We start from the raw sequence: 22,259 nt of genomic DNA on the forward strand, positions 1-22,259 counted from the left end.
AGAGCCATTCAACGAAACGTGTCTTTCAGATTTATCAGACTCCATCCTGATTGGTTAAGATTGGCTTCCAAAGTTCACAGGAGTGCTCAGTTTCAAACAAAATGCTGCAAATCATGAACACATCGCGTGATTTCCGTGAAATTGTGCACGCACATTCCCACTAGGCCGAGGACGAAATGCCACATGAACAATTTCAACTCAGCCTCAAGGTGGCGCTATAACTGGCCGAAAAGTGTTTTTACCTCTAACTGCACGGATCTGTGGATAACCTGGTGGAGACCTGTGCCCGGAAGGGCACTTTTTCTAGTTTTATATATTTTTATTTTTTTATAGAGGGACAGACAGGAAATGGGGAGAGAGATGGGGGAGTGACATACAGTGAAGGCCGTCGGGATCGGGAGTCGAACCCGCAGCACACTGCCAGGCTCGGGCTACCGGCCAAGGTGCCTGGACCGCTGAGCTACGGCCCAGGCCACTTTGCCTTTCTCTTTACTATTTTGAAAAACATTTTTGAATAGTTAAAATTGCCAATCTACATCGACACATTGTGAGCTTGTAGATTGTGTATGAGCACGGAATATGCTCAGCTCACCAAACACACAAAACTGCATTCTTGTCCCATTCCATGCATGTATATGGACAAGTCACATGCTTATTATGGCAATAGGAAACCATACTATTATAGGCAAATGTGTGACATCAAGAGTTTCATTGAGTTGGGTTGTCATCGTATACTGTCCAATCAGTTGAGGGCAAAGTGCACAAAAGCCTTGGGAAGAGTATCAAATTGCTGGCCAATCAGAAAGAAGAATAGAGGGGGCATGGTGGCACAGTTGGTAGTGCTGTTGCCTCACAGCTAGAAGGTCCTGGGTTCGATTCCCGCTGGGGACACTGTGGGCACTGGCGGCGTGTTCCCTCCTCCGCGTCATCAGTGCCCATACCCGAGGCGGGGGTTGACAATAGGGCCTTTCTGTGTGGAGTTTGCATGTTCTCCCCATGTCCCCTAGGGTAGATACCCCCACAAAAACATGCCGTAATCCTGGTCTCTAAAACTACCTCCCCCTGGCCAGCCGGGGCGCCTGATGGAGGGGAAAGGAACTGGTCGGAATAACGTGTCCCTTCCACGCGCTACGTCCGGCCGGGGAAATTACCCTCTGTCAGGTGAAAAGAAGCAGCTTGGCCTCGAGTCCTCATGCATAGAAGGAGGCATGAGGTCAGTCCGCTGCCCCCCCAGGTTGGCAGAGTAAGTGTAGCGCCCAGGATTACATTAGATAATTGGCACTGGGTGAAAAAGAAAACTGGGTTACAAAATCGTGGGATAAAAATTATAAAAAAAAAGAAAAAGAAGAATAGAGAGAGTATTGCACAATTTGAGCGTTTTTAAACGACTTGCAGTGCAATAACAATATCTGCTTGCCTTTAGGCAACCACACTAATAAAATAAAAATGGTTTCCTGGATGCAGAGCCACTAATAGACTCCTTTCATTGAACTAGTCAAGGTCACTTTTACCCCGACCCCCATGCAAAAACAAACAAAAAAGCCTTACAGGTATAAAACATCCACACGTCAGGTCCACAGGGAACGTGAAGTTTGACGAGAGGAACATATCCACATGAAGGGACGGGGGGGAAAACTGTTGGTTTCAAGTAAACATTTCCAGTTGACAGGACCCAAAGTTGGGAAACACTGTTCTGCCAATCAGATCAGACTATCGGATCGCCCCTTTCTTATGTTCTTGTCTTTTCTGTATCTTGTCTCTTTTACCAGTGGCCAAGTGTTACTATGGGGAAGAACAAGATGTCAATAAGGAGAGAGGGAGAGTGCATGCACATCCTTTGCAGCACCCAGGCACTAGACAAAGGGCAGATAAACAAACAAAAAGCTTGGTGCTCCAAAACATAAATAAATCATTGTCCATTACTGGAGATGGCCTCATCTCATCTCACCGAAGTCTAAGATGTGCCAGCATTAGAACTCATCGTGTCGATGCTGCAGGGCCTGGCCGAAGTCAGTCGCCATGCTGCCTACGAACAGGTTATACTTATTCATGATCTCTGCCTTGGTCAGACGCCCGTCCCCGTCTGCGTCCGACATGTGGACAAGGTGCTTGGCCTCTGCCCCTGCGTAGTCGGTGTTGGGCAGGATCCAGTCTCTGATCTCCTCCATGTCCAGTATCCCATCTTTGTTCTTGTCTCTGAACTCTATGAAGTGAGACTTTGCCGTCTTCAGCCACTCCTGCTCGGCAGGATCCCCCTCCTGTTCACCTACGTACTTGTACATGTCACCTATGTACTCATCCATGTCAATCTTTCCATCCCTGTTCTTATCAACGTCTTCTAATGTTTCCAGCACTAGAAGGTCTTGCATATGGTCATACTGCTCAGGGTGAAGGAAGGCAGTGAACTCCTCCATGTTGAGTTTCATGTCTGCATCCAGGTCAGCCTTTTTAAACCTCCTCTCATCACGAGCAACCATCTGAAAGGAAGCATTTTTGTGCTCAGCGTCAACATACTTATGGTATTTGAATGATGTGACGTTTTTGTACTCCTCCCAGGACACCAGGCCATCACCATTGAGGTCATAAGACTTCAACTGTCGGCCCATGTCTTCATACATCCATCTATTCTGAACTTGTTTGATCCACTTCCTCATCTCCTCCACAGTCACATAACCATCCTTGTCCTCATCTATCCGCTCCACCAGCATGCCGAGTCTGTTCTTGCTCTCCTCTGGCACGAGGCGGTCAAAGGTCTTAGCTTCTTCCTTCCCCAGAAAGGCATCATGGTCGTACTCAAAGTTCTTCGAGTCGTCATGCTCTTGGCTACTAAGTGGGCGTTCGTGGTAAACCCGGTGTTCCTTCTTTATTATTGGTTTACCGATGGAGTGTATCACGCAAAGCACTAGCAGTGCAAAGCACATGATAAGCTTTCGCAGATTCATCATGAATTCTCAAATTGTCTTCCGCTTAGCTAGATGCTAAAAGTATTGTTACACCTCAGGAACAAAGTATCAATAATCCTCAAGATCAGAGGCCAGTGTGTCACTTATAAGCTGATGGGTCCATGATGTCAGAACAAAGCCCATGGTTGTGATGATGACATTGTGTGATGTCATTGCATGATGTCTTTTGCCATTTACAGTATATTAGCAGCATAACATGTAATCTGTCTGCCTTGTGCCTTCTTGAAATGCAATCTGAGATGGACAAACTGAGGTGTTGAGCTCAATTTTAATTTCAGGCCCTGTGAATATGATGTCATACTGTACATACTGTCATCAGAGATCCATGATTGGGAAGCCACTGCGTTATTACTGTCTTTTTCTTTAAATTATTGGTTACTTTTGTTGTCGTGGTGGTGTTTCATTTAGTCAGGTTTTATTTTACATCATGATTATAATTCTCAAATTAACAAAAATCCTGCAATCTTTCTCATCACCATCAGTTGTATTCAAATATTGACATACCTGCATTAAGTGGATGTGCAAATATTTCCTTTGCTAAAAAAAACTTTTTAAGAAACTTAAAGGATGACTTTATAGTGTGGTACGAGGCATAAAAAAACGGCTCCCGTAGGATTTTTGTGCTAAAATTGATTGGTTGGTTCTATAGAGTCCAAACTATGAGAACATGATGGGGTTCAAATTTTCCGGACCCCCACCCCGTTTCTGGAGGGGTCATCTATTTGGGACCTCCCAGAATTTCGATTTCCGATTTTCATAATATTAGAATTGTTTTGTATGTTTAAAAAAAAAAAAGTTGATTTCTCGCTCTGCTCCTGTTCCAGTAAAACCAAATAAATAAACTGGAGTTTAGCGTTAACCACTTCACTAATCAATGACATGATGTATTTGTTTTTGCCCTGAAGTAGGGCAATTGAAAGGCAAAGAGTTGACAAAACTTTGCTTTTTTCCTTGAAAATAATGAAAGGCAGACCAAATTAATTTGTTTTGCATAGCCCAACTCAACTCACTCAAGGACCCATAAATTAATATGTATATTTAATTAACTGTCGACCCCATCTGAAAAATATTTTGTGCCATTAGTGTCACCGGTGCCCGGCTGTAGAGAACCGAGTTGATGAATGATGGAAGTTGGAGGTCCATGCCCCACCCGGCTATGCAATACCTGTTGTACCCGTGTCAGACCCGTTCCACCCTTTTATGCCCATATATAGAGATATCTGTATCTGTCTCTCTGTGTCCCTTATATGGAGTTCTGTGTCAGGCATGCCCAAATATGGAGTGTTGTGATGTCAGAACAGGCCAGCTCCACATGAGCCCGGGCAGGGGCATTGTCCAGAGCCCAGGCAGATGCCTTTTGTGGCGGTTCTGGACAACCGTGGGTCCGACTAACTCAACACCAGGCACTGCACAAAATCTTTAATTCGAGTGTAAAATGAAACCAAATTTGGTTTAATGTTACGCTCTCAAGAGTTACATTATTGTTAAACATCTACATTACATAATTTACAACAACACAATTAGAGCATGTAGATTAGAAGAAATGTTATTTCGATCAACGTTTGCCAACGCCCGATGTCCACATCAATACAGCATGGCATTTTGGATCTTATCCATTCTTTAGTTTTGGGTCTGCAGGGGCAAAATTTCATCAAATGATGGTCCGTGGCTCAAATGCTGAATAAATAATGGACGTTGATATGAAAAGGGTTGAAAACCACTATTGAAAACTATATTGTGTCCCAAGATAAAGTCACCTCAGGACTCAGGAGCCTGTCAGTCACATACATTGTTCAAATTAATTGAGAAACCTGTGAACATTCCCACCTCAGAAGATCACACTTCATTTTCATAATTAGCATAATAAGCTGGGGTACCATTAACATCCAATATAAGGCAACATTTTCAAATTTTAATTATGCTTTAAGTAGCATGTGACGGGTCAAACTAGGGGTTTTCAATTATTCTGAATCCATACCAAGCATAAGTTTTGCACAAAAAACACTCCTTGGGCTAAATCTTGCCATAGCCAGTTTTGGTACCCCAGCTTATTATGCTAATTATGAAAATTGCCCAACATATGCAAGTTAGCATCCGGCCGTTTCTAAATGCTGGGGAGTCGGGGACCCATACTCAACATTTCTAACATAAAACTTTAGGGTACCTAAAATGTCCAGGTTCACAATGGGGTTCTATGGACTCATGAGTACTGAGATGAGTCCACTACTTTAAAAGTAGCAACTTAGAATATTTTAAAACCTACAAAACAACCCTAATATTATGAAAATCGGATATTAATTGTCTGGCATACTATAAAGGGATGGGGGTCGGGAAAATTTGAACCCCATCATTTTCTAACAGTTTGGTCACTATAAAATCCAACACAGCAAAGAAAATCTATTTTAGCAAAGAAATCCTACGGAAGTACACCTCGTACCACACTATTACTCATTTTCAACCTATCTTCATATAAATTTATGGTCCTCACTAATGCTCATAGTCATGATACAATTGGACAATGTTTTCCTAATAGGTGGGCTGTGGACACTTCAGAAACTGTACTTTGTTTTACAAGAGTTGCTTTTGTCCAGTGCTGCTTTTCTAGGACTCAAACTCTTCATTTGTATTAATTCCTCTCCAAATTAATTTGTTATGCCAATGTATTCATGTAATATCTTTCTTACATTATTCCACAGGGGATTTTCCACTTCCAGCTCGGACGAGGGGAGCCTATGCTCCACACGCGGCTTCGCCCACACTGCAAGGAATTCCTGGAGAAAATCGCCAAACTCTATGAGCTACATGTGTTCACATTTGGAAGCCGTCTTTATGCACACACCATTGCAGGTATTGTTGTCATTGATACTTTTTCATGTGAGGACATTTCTTTAGACAACAGCCACTGTTAATTTGTTTGGCGCACATAGCCTGCTTAATAGCAAGATGTAGCAGACCGTTTGCAAATTGTATAACATCACCCTTTAAAACCTATATATTTACAGTAGTTTCCCCCCTATACACTCTCCGGAAATAGCCAATCTAAAAGTGAGGTTGTAGATCTGCTATTTGCGTCATATGTTCTCCCCAGAATGGGGACACTGGGGTTCAAATAGTCAAAAGCTATTTAAAGTTTTGGAAGCCAAATATTTATCATTGTTGCACTGCCTGTGTGTGACCAAAAGGGGGAGATGTATGCCTATGGTTTAGATTAAATTAATTTGATTGAATCCCGTGGGGGAAATTGTATGTTACAGTAGCCATGGTTATTACAGAAGTATACAAGCTTAAAGGATAGAAAGGAGCTGGTTATAAAATAAATAGTTTTTTTCTTTTTGGCTAAGCTGCTGTGATGGTGGCCAATATGTCTCAGTAGCTATTGGGTCAGAGTAACCAATTTATCTTCAAAAGAGGAGTCTGGGGAACCCCAGGGTTCCTTGAGGGGGCTCAAGGCAAATCAGCTAAATGAGGAGCAGTTTAACTCTTACGCTCTATTTAATCCTTCGGCTATTCGAAAATTGCCGATCTACAAGCTCACTAAACGTTTCAATGCGACACACAAGCTTGTTATGTAGATCTGTTGTTTTCAGGAAATGTTGGCAAATGTTGGCAAATCTTCGTTCTCATAACCCTGACTCTGGCACGAAAGTCTGTAGCCAAATACATATAATTTAAGGGTTCCTTGATTTTAACTTGATAACCACTGGTCTAATAATAGGTCATAGTTGCTCATAAAGAAGGACTAATTGTACTACCACCTGCCTAAGTAAATAACCCAAAACATCTTTTGGTTGATAGCTGGTAGTATACAAACTACAAAGTGTTGCATTTTCTTCTGTGTTGCTGACAGAGGAGAACATATTATTGGTGCAACTGGCATTATATTGGAGATTTGGAGTTCATGCATTTTTCTTCTTTGACAACTTCTTGTTATTCAGACTGCAAACTGGAAGCTTATAAAAAAATGTACGGTAAAAGTTTGAAAGTATTGCCATCAAAAATATTCATTGAAGAATGGCCCATATGACATCGTATTATATTTTTATTGCAACTAGTGTCACATTTTTATTTTTTCATTTAAATAATGCAGCTGGTAAAGGTGGGGTTGATTCTATTACTTCATGAGTAGCTTTGCTGAGTAGCGTTAAAAAGGTTCATTCCTGCCAAGTCAATGGGAACTAAACACAGGTTTTATTACTTTAGTAAATTAGTATGTTTTAAATCGCTAGTTTAAGTCTTCTTTCACACAGCATGATATGCTGTTTTATAAATTATGGTTAGTCAATGGTATTTATTGACCAACCATGCAGAGAAGAAATGATTCGTTTTTTTTTCTCCGTTCCATTCAAGGTTTTTTAGATCCTGAAAAGAAACTCTTCTCTCATCGGATCCTGTCCAGAGACGAGTGTATCGACCCTTTCTCCAAGACGGGGAATCTTAGGTAGGCATCTAATTCAAGACAAACATGGAAGGCTAGATAGATATGGTGACCGCACCCATCTCGCAGGATAGTCCCGAAATTGGACCGTCTGTCCCGCACAAACAGAACAATGTCCCGCGAATCAAACTAAACCAAAAAGGCTGGTGAAAGAGGAGATGGAGGTTAGAGGAGATCTCACTGTATGGTGTGGTTTATATGAAGTGTGTGTGTGTGTGTGTGTGTGTGTGTGTGTGTGTGTGTGTGTCTCCTCAAAATTTGAGGATGGAATCGTCTGTACGTATTGCGCGCTGGCTGGAAGGTGGGTCATTCTGCGCTGTGATTGGCTGAGCATAGCATAACGGGTGTGCCACAGGGGACACCCGGGGCAGATAGAGGGGGGGAGAGAGAGAGGGGGGCAGTAGAGAGAGGTAGGCATTGGTTGTCATATCCCCAAACGGGTATGGACTAGTTTTATTCATTTATAACAGAAGCCAGACCAATAGAATTGTTTATTATTATATACAAATTATTTGTTTTAAATTGGTATTATTATGCAGCTGTTTTGTCCCTATTTTGGGCATGCCGGTTTTCAAAAAGAGGGAAAGAAACAAAAAAAAGCACATCTACAAGATCACATGTTGAAATAATTTGTTTGTAATATTAAATTTAATCGAAGTTTTTTCAAATTGATTAGAAATTGGTAATTGGTGGTCTTGGACTCTCATCTGTGTCATCTGACCCAAACATCTGCCGTCGGGTGGGCTCTATTTAGAACTGCTTTAAAAGTGCTTTGCAACACTAGCTACATCTTATATCTAATCTATTGGCATAGCTGAGCGGATAGAAAGGCCACCTGGGAATGGTAAGGTCACTGCTTTGCCCCTGGGCCCGCCCATTCTGTGTGTCCCTGAGCAAGACACTTGACCCTTAACTGTTCCCCGGCACCGTATTACAGTAATAGCTCCCAACAATGCAGAAGACAAACACTTAACCCTTAACTGTTCCCCGGTACCTTATTACAGTAATAGCTCCCAACAATGCAGAAGACAAACACTTAACCCTTAACTGTTCCCCGGCACCGTATTACAGTAATAGCTCCCTACAATGCAGAAGACAAACACGTAAGTGTAAAATGTAACATCAGTGACAAATTCCTGAACAACAACTACACACATCATTTACATTCTTTGCTGTATCTACTTGTATATAATTCATTTATATTTTGGAGATTGGGCAACGATGAACAAAACAATTGTGGATTTGATATTATAGCGACTGGCATTGGTGAATTTATTTGGTCCCTTTTTAGTCTCCAAAGCCATTTGTCCCATGGATATTTCCTGTCTGGAAATGTCATTAATGCAAGCTAGTAGACCAGCATGGGGAATAGAGATCTCATATTGCTTCTACATACGAACAGACACAACACCTGATCTACTGTGCTATGAATCACCCCGAAAAAGTGGCCAATATAAGATTCTAAAACTAATATTCCTATTGTTGCTTTTTTTTTTTTATATATTCTGTTTTTTATTTTCTTCCTATTGTTGCTTAATCCAACCTATATATTGGCAATTCAATTGGATTTTAAATAAGACAAGTAATGTATACAGTACATAATTGCTCATGCATCTAAAATTGGCATGTCCCTGTCATTTCCACCCATTTTGATGATGAAATAATGATTGACATTATCAGGGCTCATTCTAACCTGGAGAGGATTCATCTTCGCTGCATACTGCCACGAAGGAAACGCTGGACAGCTGTCAATAAAGGCCAATTGTTTTGCTACTGTTTTGGTTGACAGGAATCTTTTCCCTTGTGGGGATTCAATGGTCTGTATAATAGATGACCGAGAGGATGTGTGGAAGTTTGCACCCAACCTCATCACTGTGAAGAAATACATCTACTTCCAGGGCACAGGTGACATCAATGCTCCACCGGGGTCACGGGAAGCTCAGATGGCCAAGAAAGGTACACCACTTACATCAAACCTGTATACACAGACACAATGTCAAACACACGCACATAGCAGCCAAACATAATGACTGGCACGCACGCACGCACGCACGCACGCACGCACCCATCCTTTCCATTGTAGCTCACGATGATGAAAAGCAGGAATCATGTCTCCAACAACAGCATATGACTTGATATCAGTGTTATGTGCGAAAACAATCATGCAGCCCTTGTGATTAACCTTGATTGTGTTGCAGCTGGTGGCGCGGCAAGTCGGCCTCCAGAAGGCACGGAGGTGGCAGGGACGTCTGGAGCAGAGGAGCACAATAACGGACTCAGGAAAAAGGGGAAGGACCACAACAGTGGCGGGAAAGAGGACTGCACAACGGCTCCCTCCTCGGCTCAGGGAGTTGTGGCGAATGAACGGACACATCCCTCGGAGGTGGAAGAGGCCGAGAAGGCCCAGGGTAAAGGGCCAGAGACTGAGGTGGAATCGGGGATGGGGTCGAGAGAACCACAGGCGAGCACCGTATCGAATACCAAGGGAGACGAGAGCAGCAGGACGTCGGCGACAGTGGAGTCACCGGACGGAGCGAATTCCTCCCCGCAGTGCCACGAGGCCAACAACCTGGACTTTGACCTATCGAGCGACAGCGATAACGACTCGGAGAAGCCTCCTGCATCAGAGAGCAGCAGTGAGAAGCCTCCTCCATCAGAGAGCAGCAGTGAGAAGCCTCCTCCATCAGAGAGCAGCAGTGAGAAGCCTCCTCCATCAGAGAGCAGCAGTGAGGGGAAGTCTGGCCGATGTCGGACGTCCGGGCAGGAAGGCCTGCCGCAGGAGCCTGCAGCCGAGGAAGACGGGGTTGGGGAAGGGGACAGTAAAGGAACGGGCGAGGGAGGGGAGAACAACACGGACTTGGGCGAGCCTTCTGGAGTCGTCCTCCCAGATCCTGAGCTGGGGAACGGCTGCTCAGACAGGAGGGAGGCGGAGACCGAATCCCAGAACAGTGAAATTTCTGGGGTAACCATGGGCGAGGAGTCCTTGGACCAGAGTATGGAGGATGAGGAGGAAGAGGAAGAGGAAGCCGACTGCGACCGGGACGATCACCTGATCTACTTGGAGGAAGTGCTGGCTAGGATCCACAGGGAGTACTACGGCCGCTATGTGGCCTACCTTGAGACGGAGGGTGGCGAGACGCCCGACATCCGCAAGATCGTTCCAGAGCTGAAAAGCCGGACACTGAAGGGAGCGACCATTGTGTTCAGCGGCCTGTACCCCACCAACTACCCCATGGATCGGACGCGGGAGTACTACCACGCCAAGGCGCTGGGGGCCAAGATCGGTAAAAACCTGGTGCTCACCTCCAAAGATCCCTTCCGGACGACGCATCTCATTGCTGCCAGAGCTGGTATGTTCAGATCAATAACATGCAATTAAACGAGACCATACATTCATACACCACTGAGCACCTATGTTTGCAGGTTTTGTTTCAGAGCGCTCCAGGGCGTCCCCAGCTACGTGAGGAACAGATTAATTTCACTATTTCATTGGCTAGAAGTTAGCCAAATGAGAGAATGTATGACGAAGACTACCGGTATTCAGATCAGAATGTTAACCCTAGCACATAATATGTATGCCTAATGCATATCAATTTGGTGGTCATTGGCATTTACAGTGTTTGAGAAATAGTTAATTGCAATCAGCTACATTTTAGTGGAACTATTAAACACAACCGATGCAGCCAGCATCTTTCAAAATATAGGCACTATAGTGCCAGCAGATATGGCAGATTTTACTCTGATTTTACTCCAATACCGGGAGGCATAATCTTCCGTTCTTACCTCATGCTGGTCATGCTAAAGTCTCTCTAGAAGCTTTTTTATTCCAAACAAGATGCATGCAGAAGTCATGAGTGTCATGCGTGTCAATCCACTTAACTTTAGTGGATTACAATAACTAGTTTTGGATCATCTAAAGGACATACAATCAGATCTTCACGCTCATAGCACAAATTGATATGGCTTCATAGGAATTGGACTGACAGCGTTGCTGTAGTTCTATAACTCAAAGCAAGGGGAGTGAATCCTGACAGATGTCTAGTTGAAGCACTAGTGATTTGAGGGCAATAGAGATCAGTTGAGATGCAGTTTAAAGTTCAGTTTAGCTTGGCTGATTATATTGTAGAATAGTTTGAATATAGATCATATGGCTGATGCATAACAATCTTTGTGCGTGGCATCAAAACTGCATCCCATGACACGGAGGAGCGCTACCACAATTGAGATGAAATGTGCCATCAATACAATCTGTGAATATGTGTGTTGTAGTAATGGTCCATGGTCATAAGATCATTACGGCCTGTCGGTTGGAAGTTGTGTTAAAAATCTGTTCACATCAATCCAAGGATAACGGTGGTTGTCCTTGGACACAAACCTGGTGTTTCTAATGGCCACAAACATCTCAACTGAGAGGAGCACTTAAGTGTACTATCCATTCCACAGTGAGCCACAGTGAGCCATTATTACATATAATTTAATAATGTACTAATAAGCCTATCCCACACAGTTGGGGCTTTAATGGGATACAGTAGATGACGTGATGCGAAACCCTATGTCAGCTTACTACTTAGTATGTCAGAGGTATACATTCTCCAGTGGGCTTAAATCATGGCTATCATTTAAATAAGCCACTGACATACCTACCTCCTCCCTGTAAGTGTAAAGTCAGTGTGTACCCAGCATTCAATAATTAGATGGGACAAATGTCTCTGTACTAGAGACTGAAGCAGTGTTATCTTTGACATAAAAACTTTTTATTTCAGTTTGGGCAACTTCACAGAATTACAACATACATATTCATTACAACTGCTTATTTTATTTATTTATTTATTTATTTCTCCCACACAACCTCAGCTGTTTCACACTTTCATAGAGAATGAGTAAGTAAAGAAATGAAAACAACAGAGGGTCAACCAGGGCTCGACAGTGCGACTAGGTAGTCGCATATGCTACTAAAAATAGCACCGTGCGAGTTGTAGAATTCAATTTGTAGCACTGGTGCGACTACAGAATTTGACCGTTCAATTGTGATAAAGACAATTAAGGCTCTGATCCCGCAATACACATTCTATTAGTTTCAGTTCTATACCTACATTTATATTTGTAGTACGGCGGTGTCATTTCGCCAAAAAGAGCAGATCTACAAGCTAACAACGTGTCGAGGCTCGATGCATTTTAGCTTGAAGATCTGTTCCCCTTGCTTCCACCGCACAGCCCTCGGCCCTCCCCCTTTTAGCACTCTGTGCTCATGTGCTGTGTGTCTGTTGTTCCCTTGCAGGCAGCACAGAGCGTCAGAGTGAACTCAGCTAGCCTGGTTAATAAACCAGACTAATATCGCACGGACCGCGGGATATTAGTCTGGGCGGGTTGAAACATTTTCTCTTTGACGCAATTGGTCAGAGCTACTGTCAGTCAAAGGTCTCAAGCATTGAAAGTCACTGTACCAAAGCCCGCCCATATTGCATACCGTGTCCCGATTGGCCGCCCCATTTCTCTGGTGTAGGAAATGGGCGTACAATTGAGCCTCTCCAGACCGTAATCCGCCGGCAGGCAATTTATTTTTGCCAACGGCTGATTCGGTCTGGTTTATTAACCAGGCTAGAACTCAGCATGATAGCGTCCCCGACACGTTGAATACTAAACTTATTTGTAAAGTTCGAACGCCAACTTTTAACCATAACGCGGGAGAAACACTGTGCACGGCTGCACGCACAAATAAAGAGTGCACACGCGCGCACATGTCGGATTATTATCGATCAAAACAATCCTTAGCGTCGCTTACAAAAGCATGTGTTGCACAGCATGAATGATATTAGTAATCACCGACCTGGCTGGATAAATATCAGTGGTCCATCCATTGTGTGACCTGCTTAATAAGCAACGGTAGGCAGCCGAGTAAGTTACCAGCTTAGTAAACTAATAGTCTACTGTAGCTGACGCTGTGTGTCAGATGTTCTGTCTGAAGCAGTCAAAGCCAAGGAGAATGTTACAATTTAATTCACAATCGAGCATCTTGCCCTGCATCGAATATCACATGATAGAACAGCAGGATAAAAACGGATAGTCTGTCTGTCTGTCTGTCTATCCATCCATGCATCCATGAGCAACATAGATAGATAGCTATATAGATAATAATTTAATTTAATTAATCTATCTATCTGCATAAAAAAACAAATAGTCTATCAGCATAAAAACAAATTGGTTATATAGATTATATAAAAATAAACATAAAAATGATATCCTGATGAATATCAATATTTTGATAATTGCTGAAAAGATATTGAGATATCATATTTTGCTATATTGCCCGTCCCTACCTCATATCACTTTATTAAAGAAAAATCACACCTGGGTGAAGTGAGGGACAATCTTATCATCATACATCATCATGAATCATCAGAATACCTAGCTGTGATTGGATTAATAGCTGATTTGCTCGTTTGCATATGATGTACATATGACATTTTCCTTTCAATGTCAATGGCATTTAATGTTTTGATGTTTAATTTACATCATATTTAGTGGAATTTTGACCAAATTTCTCCGTTCATTGCTAATGGCAAATATTGAGACGTGTGGGGACAAGATTTAGTGGACATTTGACCTGAATTCCCCTTTCATTGTCGATGGCAAATCATGAGATGTGTGGGGACTAAAGCTATGTATACCGGTATACATAGGAAACACATTATTTGATAACTTTTCACCGTGCTCCTAAAATAATTTGTGTGCTACTAGATGTTTCAACTTAGTCGCACACGTGCTACTTGGAAAAATGCTAAGCGTCAAGCCCAGGGGGCAACAACAATGGGAAGTGAACGATAATGAGAGCTTTACTGAATACATACACATGACTGGGGACAAAGGCAAGCATATGAAAGCACCGGAAGGTCTGGGGAGTCTATTTGGTGAATTGTTAGTCAAGATTCCAATACCTACTACCTCATTAGTAAAGGCATTATAGGACTCCATCTTTTACTAAATATGTTTGGTTGAAGCCTCAGGGCATATATAATTTGTTCCATCTGGTAAATGCCATATTTTTTCCACCCACATACTATATGTTGGTGGTTCTGGTTTTTAATAGCCATTTAATTGTGACATAAAACTGCTTTTTGAGGCAGCAAAGTTGACTTTAGAGCCTATATGACAGGGGTCCTCAAATGCTGAAGGTCCACAAATAATTTTTGATTAAGGCCATGGTCCAGTCTCATGCGCGCGCAAATACAATTGCGGGTCTCGGGTCACGTGGGCCCCACAGGGTGGGGCTGCCCCCCTCACCCCCCACCCCTAGAAACAGCTATGCCTTTAGTACAGTCAAACCAAGTTTATACAAATTGGGTCCCAACCAACCAATACTGGGGTGCAGACTATGAAAATCAGTCACGGTGACTCTTTATTCTATCATTTCTCCAGGGTCCGCAGAGAGGTGCACCGCGGTCCGGTCCTGGACCGCGGTCCGCCTGTTGAGGACCACTGCTATATGGTATGTCGTATGTGCCTTAACCACTAGGCCATATATTGGCATAATGATTGGCACAGTGCTTTAACCTTTAAACAATAACTTTTTTTGTTTTAACCAAAGATATATCACCCTATCTTCAATCGCAAGTCAAGTAAAATGTCATGATTATGCCACTGGTCCATACAAGGAGAGCAGAAAATCAGCCCACGCCTGTGCTGGTCCTCATCCAGTGTACCATCTCAATACAAGCTCTGGAAGTGGTGCTGTTGCCTGGGTGCCAGACTCAGCAGTACTTGGTAATCAACCAAGCTCACACGTCAGAAGGGAAAGGATAATCAGCCTTGGAGTGCTCAGGGTAAAATCGGCAGCAGTCCACTTAGGTGGTAGAGAATTGTTGGAAAATGGCTGTTGCACTGTGCCTAGACGCAGGCCCATTTCACATGGGGGAAAAAGATTATTTCATTACAGCTTTTTGCAGGACCTTGGCCAAGGGAGTTTGACTGCTCTATACGCTTGTATCTAAGTATAATGTGTCCCCTATACAATTTTTAAACCACATTTCATTTATTTTTGTCCAAAATGGCAAAAATTGCCAATCTACAATCTCATAACACGCCACAATTTGTGTGATTGCCACAATTTGTGCGATTGCCACGATTTGTGGAGGGGGAGAATAGATTTGAAAAAATATATATATATATATATCTTTGGAATCTTTTTTTAATTAGCTTTTAGTTTGTGGCCTATTACATGCCCATATTATTGTCACAATGTCACCTAGTGGTTGAGATTCTTGACACGGACTCTGTGACCTCTCGTGGTACCTACAGCTGCTCTGTAGGCGTCTGTAGGAGCACTGGCAGCTGACAGACGCCACAGTGTCTGAGAGAAATGGAAGTGAGATGCACTAGCAGAACATCTGTTGGCACGCATGGCTAGGCTAAGTAAACACAATACAGTGCGACTAAACATTGCCTCGAGGGAAATGAAGCGTTACTCAGTCCGTTCCTTGTGGACTATTGGCATGATATTATCTATACAGGGAAAGTGTCGGAAACATTCACTCTTGTATTTGACAATTGAGACTAGGTCTGCGTGTAATGTAGGCTGTATTTTTTCAGATTAAGTGTGGTTACAGTAGGCCTGTGCCACAGTTATTAGTACATGATCATCTAATCTGAATTATTTGAGATAATCACAATTATTTTGCTTTTCATTTTCCAAAAATAGCAGAAACTTACTATTGATGTGTTGTAAGCTAGTAGATCAGCAATTTCCGCTTTATATTTTTTTCAAGTATAAAATTGTTAAATGTGTACAGTATAAGTATAATTATTTGTATATCAGTTATTCGTCTCATCTGCCCTGTGCAAGTTTTGCAAAGCCTAAATGGTGAACAGAAGTTAAATCTTTATTCATATGTATTGTATGACAATACATTGTCAATTGTAATCATGACAGCCCCTTGTGTGGTGAAAGGAAATTGATTTCTGTCTTGATTAGATGAATATGTGATGTGTGGTAGTCCATTTGTTACAAAATGTCTCACTGTGTCAAAGATAATGGATGTTGATTAGACCAGATGGCCACATTTAAACCACTGTGAAGCTGCGCTACCCTACTAGCCAAGCTGAAACTGCAGGCGGGTGAAATTCATGCACGAGCAAAAGAGCATGCAGCTGTGGTGCTCGTTCGTGAATCGATTCTGCCGCGTTCAGGCGAGTTAGCACGCATTTGCCAAATAATAATAATGCGGAAGTTGAGCGTTCTTTTGTGTGCTTCAAACGCCAGTGAACAACTTTCTTTGAAATGAATAGCTGCGGGCGGTTTTGGTGTCTGTAGGCCAAATAAGCAATGTACAGTAAGAGTAGCACATTTATAATTAAGAAAAAACTTTTATATTATGAAAGTGCTATTGCATATGCAGTAGACTCGGGGATTAAAGTCCACGGTCCTGGGGACGGATTTCAATCCTGAGGATTTCATAGGGGTCATTTAATGAGATCAGTGCAGCTTTGCAAAAGAATATTTTCAGTCTTGGGATTTCTTTTTGGCTTTAAGCCCTGGCAGTAAGTGCATACTGTGTACTATGCTCACTCAGTCTCTCACACACACACACACACACACACACACACACACACACACACACACACACGGCTGCTCTGAGAAGCTTGTCTGTAACTGATGGTGAAATTACTTGTGGAGGTGGGTGGTCTCATTCGCAGCACATCACTGGGTTAATTAAAACAATTTTAATTGACTAAGCTTTCAACTAACCACTTTGCAGCCTTTATCACTATGCATGAGTGACAGGGAGTCAAATACCTCATTAACATCTGCTATTAAGTTGCATCCTCAGCAGCCCTGGCTGTATGAACTTCAGGTGTAATTGCACACAAGACCCATATCAAATCATCCAATTTCACATTCCGTTTTGGGGGGAAATGTAGAGTAAAATCTGCCTCATCTGCTTGGCATTCTAGCTCCTTTTTATTCTGAAAATTTCCCCGGCAAAAAAGGTGTTAAATGAAATGTCGGCTGGACCAGTGGTTCTCAAAGGTATTTATGGAAGTGTTTGGCCGTGATAATATTTTGTGCCAGGGACCCTAATGCAAGATTTGTTTTAAAATTAAAATGTAAAAAAAACATAAAAAAAAAAAAAAGGCCAATCAGATTTCACAGTGGTTACACTGATTATGATGCTATATTAGCTAATATTGCTTCGACCCCCATGGAACCCCCTCAAGGACCCCTGACTTTGAGAACCACTTGACTAGATGAGAAACGACCGCCAATGTCATGTATGTTTCCTCTTTTGCTACACACCACTAAGGTGTGTAAAAAAAGGTATTATGAGACAAGAGTTAGCTTCTGTTGTCTGTGATTCTCTCTAAAAAGTGCTGTGGCTTATTTCTGTTTTTAGCCAGTAAAGAAGCTAAAAAAAAATAGGCAATGTCTTTCTCTGCTGTTCAGATAAAGTAGAAATGAAAGATTTACCTTAAAGGTATATTCAGTGATTTCACTCTTTTTGGCTGTGGGACCCAGCCTTTCGTCCAATCAGGATAGAGAGTCAAAAACGAAACCTAAGGTTTTTTGACCCCCAGGGGTTAACTGGGGACAGGGAGGAACTCCTTATATGGCCAGCACACTCTATAGTAGGGAGGATTATCACAACAAAACAAAATAATAAGTGATATTTGAATTAAGTGAAATCACTGAATATACCTTTAATTTGCCAAGGACATACAGTAATCAGTGTTAATTTGTTGACTAAGACTAAAAACTAAATGTTGTGTTCAAAAGACTAAGATTAAATAAGAATTTTCTCTCAATGAACACTGGACATAATGCCTTACCACAAAATGCTACTTGCAGGCAGCACGTGCTGATGTTTTTGATCCTCGTCAACAACTCAAAAATCACAGTTCTGAATTGGTGTAGCTGCTGTGTTCTACACAATCACATGGTCAACCTCACTGTTTGGATGCGAGCAACTTTTAGCTTCACAACGAAGAATCCAATTTCACACCTTGACGCCAACCAACCAAGCAGCTAATCTGAAGAAATCATCCAGCCAATTGTTGAACAAGTGTTTGATTATAGGGTTAATGAGGTACTGCACTCAGGACATGCAATTTGTCTCAAACGTCAATAATCCTAATTCAAGCAGATAATAATACTCCCCATGCTTTAAGGAGCCAATAATGCATCTCTGCCTCTTGAAGTTCTCTTTTTAGATTGAAATACCAAAGTCCAGTTAAAGAATATTCTTTAAACGGTTAAACCAGGGTCGTCTCTGTATATGGACCGCTGTTTTTTCCCCTCTACTACACATTTTGTTGCCAAACATAGCCGATCTACATGGCCCGTTGTGAGCATGAAAATAAAACCATTTTCAGCTAATGTTCCCCCCCCCCCCCCAGAAAAGGGGTTGGTAGAGCAGTTCAAGTGGTTAACGTGTGTCTGTGTTGATATGTCATAGTCAATTAAACTTTTATTTGTACTATATTTTTCTCTTCCATTGATAGGCTCCACAGTATGTCTGTGTTGGAAAATAATTATGTCCTCTGTTTATTTTATTGTTCTTGTTACTGTCACCAGGCACTGAAAAGGTCCGTCAGGCACAAGGCTGTAAGCACCTCTACGTGGTCAGTCCTGATTGGCTGTGGAGCTGTCTGGAACGGTGGGAAAAGGTCGAGGAGCAGCTGTACCCACTAAAAGAGGACTTCTCCAAAACACCACGGTAATGACACCGATTGTCCTAATATTATGTTGAAATATTGTCTCCACCAGGCCGAAGGCATGGGTAGAGTATGTTTTGCACTCTATCTGTCAGTCCGTCTGTGTACAGCTAATCTCCACCACCGTTGGCCCGGACAATGCCAAACTGTGCACACACACTCCCTGGATGCCAAAGACGAACCTCTGCCCCAATTTTCCCACAACGGCCTGTTATAGCACCACCATGAGGCCCATTATTGGAATTTATACTATAATATAATATATATATTATATTATATATAATATATAAAATACTCGCACGTATTTTATTTATCACGCAAATCGGCATACACTATCTCTATTGTCATGTGATCAAAACGGACCTGTCCACTTCCCCATATTCCATCCCCATTGGCTAAGATTGCCTTCCGAAGTTCAAGTCGGTTTTGAACAAAATGCCTCAAATCATGAACACAGCATGCGATTTCCATGAAATTATGCACACACATTCCCACTAGGCAGAGGAAGAAATGCCACTTAAAAACATTCAAATCAGCCTCATGGTAAAGCTATAACAGGCCAATTCATGTTCTTAACTATAACTGTGCCGATCTGTGTACAACTTTGTATGCGTACTATAAACATTCTGAATACACTGTTACGTGTTATATATATTTTTTTATACAACCACGGCACCAGATGACATATTATAATGCAAAAAAACCACAACAACACGTGTTTATACTTATATTACTGCTACACAAACATCACAAAGGCTATTATGCTGGTGGAGACCTGTGCCCCGAGGGGCACTTTTTCTAGTTGTAATTATTATTGCCCACAGGGCGTCTTACAGGTTATATAACTTACTATAGTGCTATAATTGAAGTGATGCATGGGCTTTAGTTATCCTCACCTTTTTGTTTCTTTGATAAAATTAGGTTTGTAGAATTTATAAAAAATAAAATTAAACATTTGTGTGTGTGTGTCTTTACAGGAGCAACAGCCCAGCCTCATTACCTGATATTCAGGGCGGCTTCCCTAATCCCATGCTCCACGCGGCTCTCATGCATCACAAAGCTCAGCCTCCGGCACCGGAGGTGCGGACCTATGACAGCAACACCGGGAAGCTGATCCGCAGGGGTCCACACGCCTCACGGCCACCGTCCTTCCTCCCACCGCCAGGGTCTGTGTGTGTCTCTGATCACAGGGAGCAAGCCTTTCTCAGGTACTAATGTGCACCGAATTGACGACTTAGTTCCCCTGCTTTCACTCTGGATTCATGGAAGAATCTTTCCTTTGTGGCATGCGCGTAAAAAAAGTAGTGTCGGTTACGTTGTTTGTATATCAGTACAGTGTGTTTAGTACTCACCTAAAATTTGCTTTTACAGTAAGTAAGCCTGAAGATCCACTGGTAATGGGGAAGCACATTATACCTTGGTGTCCCTATTTTGGGCATGGGCATTATAGGCAAAATCTTCACATTTGTTTTCAGGTTTTGCACATAATCTCAAGCTCGCGATCGGACACTGCGAGTTTGCAGATCCAGTCGGCTATTTAAAAATAAAAATGGGGTTGAATTGGTTAACTCAGACAAAGAAACTGCACAGATGTGTAGATTGAGTACCGGTACTTAGTTTTCAATCGGGTGGCAGGGACAACCAGCTGAACAAATTGTATTTAGATGGATTCCACTGATTCATATAATGTATTGAATTTATGCGAGCATTGCCATTGAAAGTGAAATTGCTTCATCAGGTCAACCTGCCAGGGGGCTCGCATGTACTTTGGTGGCAGGTTTGCTGTGTGTGCCTTTTTTTCTACGGTAGCTAAATTAGGTTTTCTTGTTCGATTCGTCTCTACCTGAATATTAGGCTGTAAATAACGGCACGCCATTAAAAAGGAATCAGTGCAGTATGTCATGAAACAGCCGATAAGGCAGCATTTGCGTTATGTTGAGAGAGGGAGAGAGGGAAATGGAAATCCCCCTCCGCCAGACAAAGCTACTGTGAACACTGAACATGTATTAATGCTTAAGTAAAACCACACATTTCAAGTGAGTTTAGCCGGCCATTGTAAGGTTGGGCGGTCTCCACATTTTTAAACCATGTTTATGTGCTTTGGCTTCCGTAGCCACTGTCTAGAATCAAGATTGTTCTTCTACTGTATGCCTGCCGTAGTGTTGTTCCCTAGTGTTGTGACTCTGTTCATTTTATGTCTAGCCTTGGGACAGTCAACCTCGCACTACATGTGTGTTACAGCCAAATGTGCGTTATCATAGGACGGGGTCGTGCGCCGAAAATAGCAGATCTACAAGCTTACGACTAGAACCCGACCGATGCCATATTTTTGGGTCCGATTTAGATTTTTGAGACCTACACCACCGATGCCGATACGATGCCGATGTTTTGGACCCGACAGAGTGATATACTTGCGGTGCAGAACTGGAAAAGTGATATACTTCTCCAGTACAGCGGTGCAGGACCGAGAGAGTGATATGTGCAGCATGGACTAAATACTTTTCCCCCTCCTGTATAAACATCGGGACATCGGATTAAATAAACACTGATGTCCGATGTCGGGCATCGGCACCCAAAATGATGACCGATGGATCTTTCTGGCTCTACTTACGTGTCACGCGCGATGCGCTCTAAGCTTGTAGTTGTGTTGTTTTCTCCACACATTTTCATGTTCGTAGTGCGATCGCTAGTTTTAGACTCAGTCTTCAGCTGTTATTTACCATTCTCTACTGCTTCCGTAAACAATACATCACATGCACCAAATGCACACGGTGACACGGTTTGGCCGAAGATACCGTCAAGATTTCATAAAACCGTATTAAACCGTATAAACCACACAACCCTACTGCATTGTATCCCTGGACTCGGCTCACCTCCAAGAGAACCCCTCACTCTAGTGAGGGGTCTTCAGGTAACTAGTCTTCAGTTACCTTTAAATTCAGTCACTAATTCAGTTATCTTTCAATTCAATCACTCTTATAGGGGGTTAACCACATAAACCCTAGCATCCATATTTTGGGTGAACAATTGCCGAAATTATGTCGATCCAAAAGCTCAAACTACAAGCTTGTAGATCTATTTTCTGCAAAGAGATTTGGTGTAGTGGGAAAGACTGGCAGAGATGGGAGAAGTAGTCACATTCTTTACTAATTAGA

At 42.4% G+C, this 22,259-nt stretch overlaps 2 protein-coding genes across 2 annotated transcripts in view; one reads left to right on the plus strand and one right to left on the minus strand.

Moving 5' to 3' along the window:
- ctdp1 (CTD (carboxy-terminal domain, RNA polymerase II, polypeptide A) phosphatase, subunit 1) overlaps positions 1 to 22,259 on the plus strand; it is a 117,728-nt gene that overhangs the window by 9,234 nt on the left and 86,235 nt on the right. Inside the window, exons 5-10 of the mRNA XM_083774942.1 lie at positions 5,660 to 5,810; positions 7,311 to 7,401; positions 9,188 to 9,354; positions 9,597 to 10,748; positions 18,965 to 19,106; positions 20,082 to 20,312. Coding sequence (XP_083631068.1) covers positions 5,660 to 5,810; positions 7,311 to 7,401; positions 9,188 to 9,354; positions 9,597 to 10,748; positions 18,965 to 19,106; positions 20,082 to 20,312 — 1,934 coding nt within the window. The remainder of the gene's footprint in view (positions 1 to 5,659; positions 5,811 to 7,310; positions 7,402 to 9,187; positions 9,355 to 9,596; positions 10,749 to 18,964; positions 19,107 to 20,081; positions 20,313 to 22,259) is intronic.
- On the minus strand, positions 1,971 to 2,921 carry LOC310868345 (calumenin-B-like; the record flags this gene model as incomplete). Its single annotated transcript, XM_083778745.1, has 1 exon — positions 1,971 to 2,921. One exon carries the CDS (start codon positions 2,919 to 2,921, stop codon positions 1,971 to 1,973), a length of 951 nt encoding a protein of 316 aa, XP_083634871.1.

Source organism: Protomyctophum parallelum (assembly GCF_964188405.1).
Source record: "Protomyctophum parallelum genome assembly, chromosome: 1".
In the NCBI taxonomy this organism is placed as follows: domain Eukaryota; kingdom Metazoa; phylum Chordata; class Actinopteri; order Myctophiformes; family Myctophidae; genus Protomyctophum; species Protomyctophum parallelum.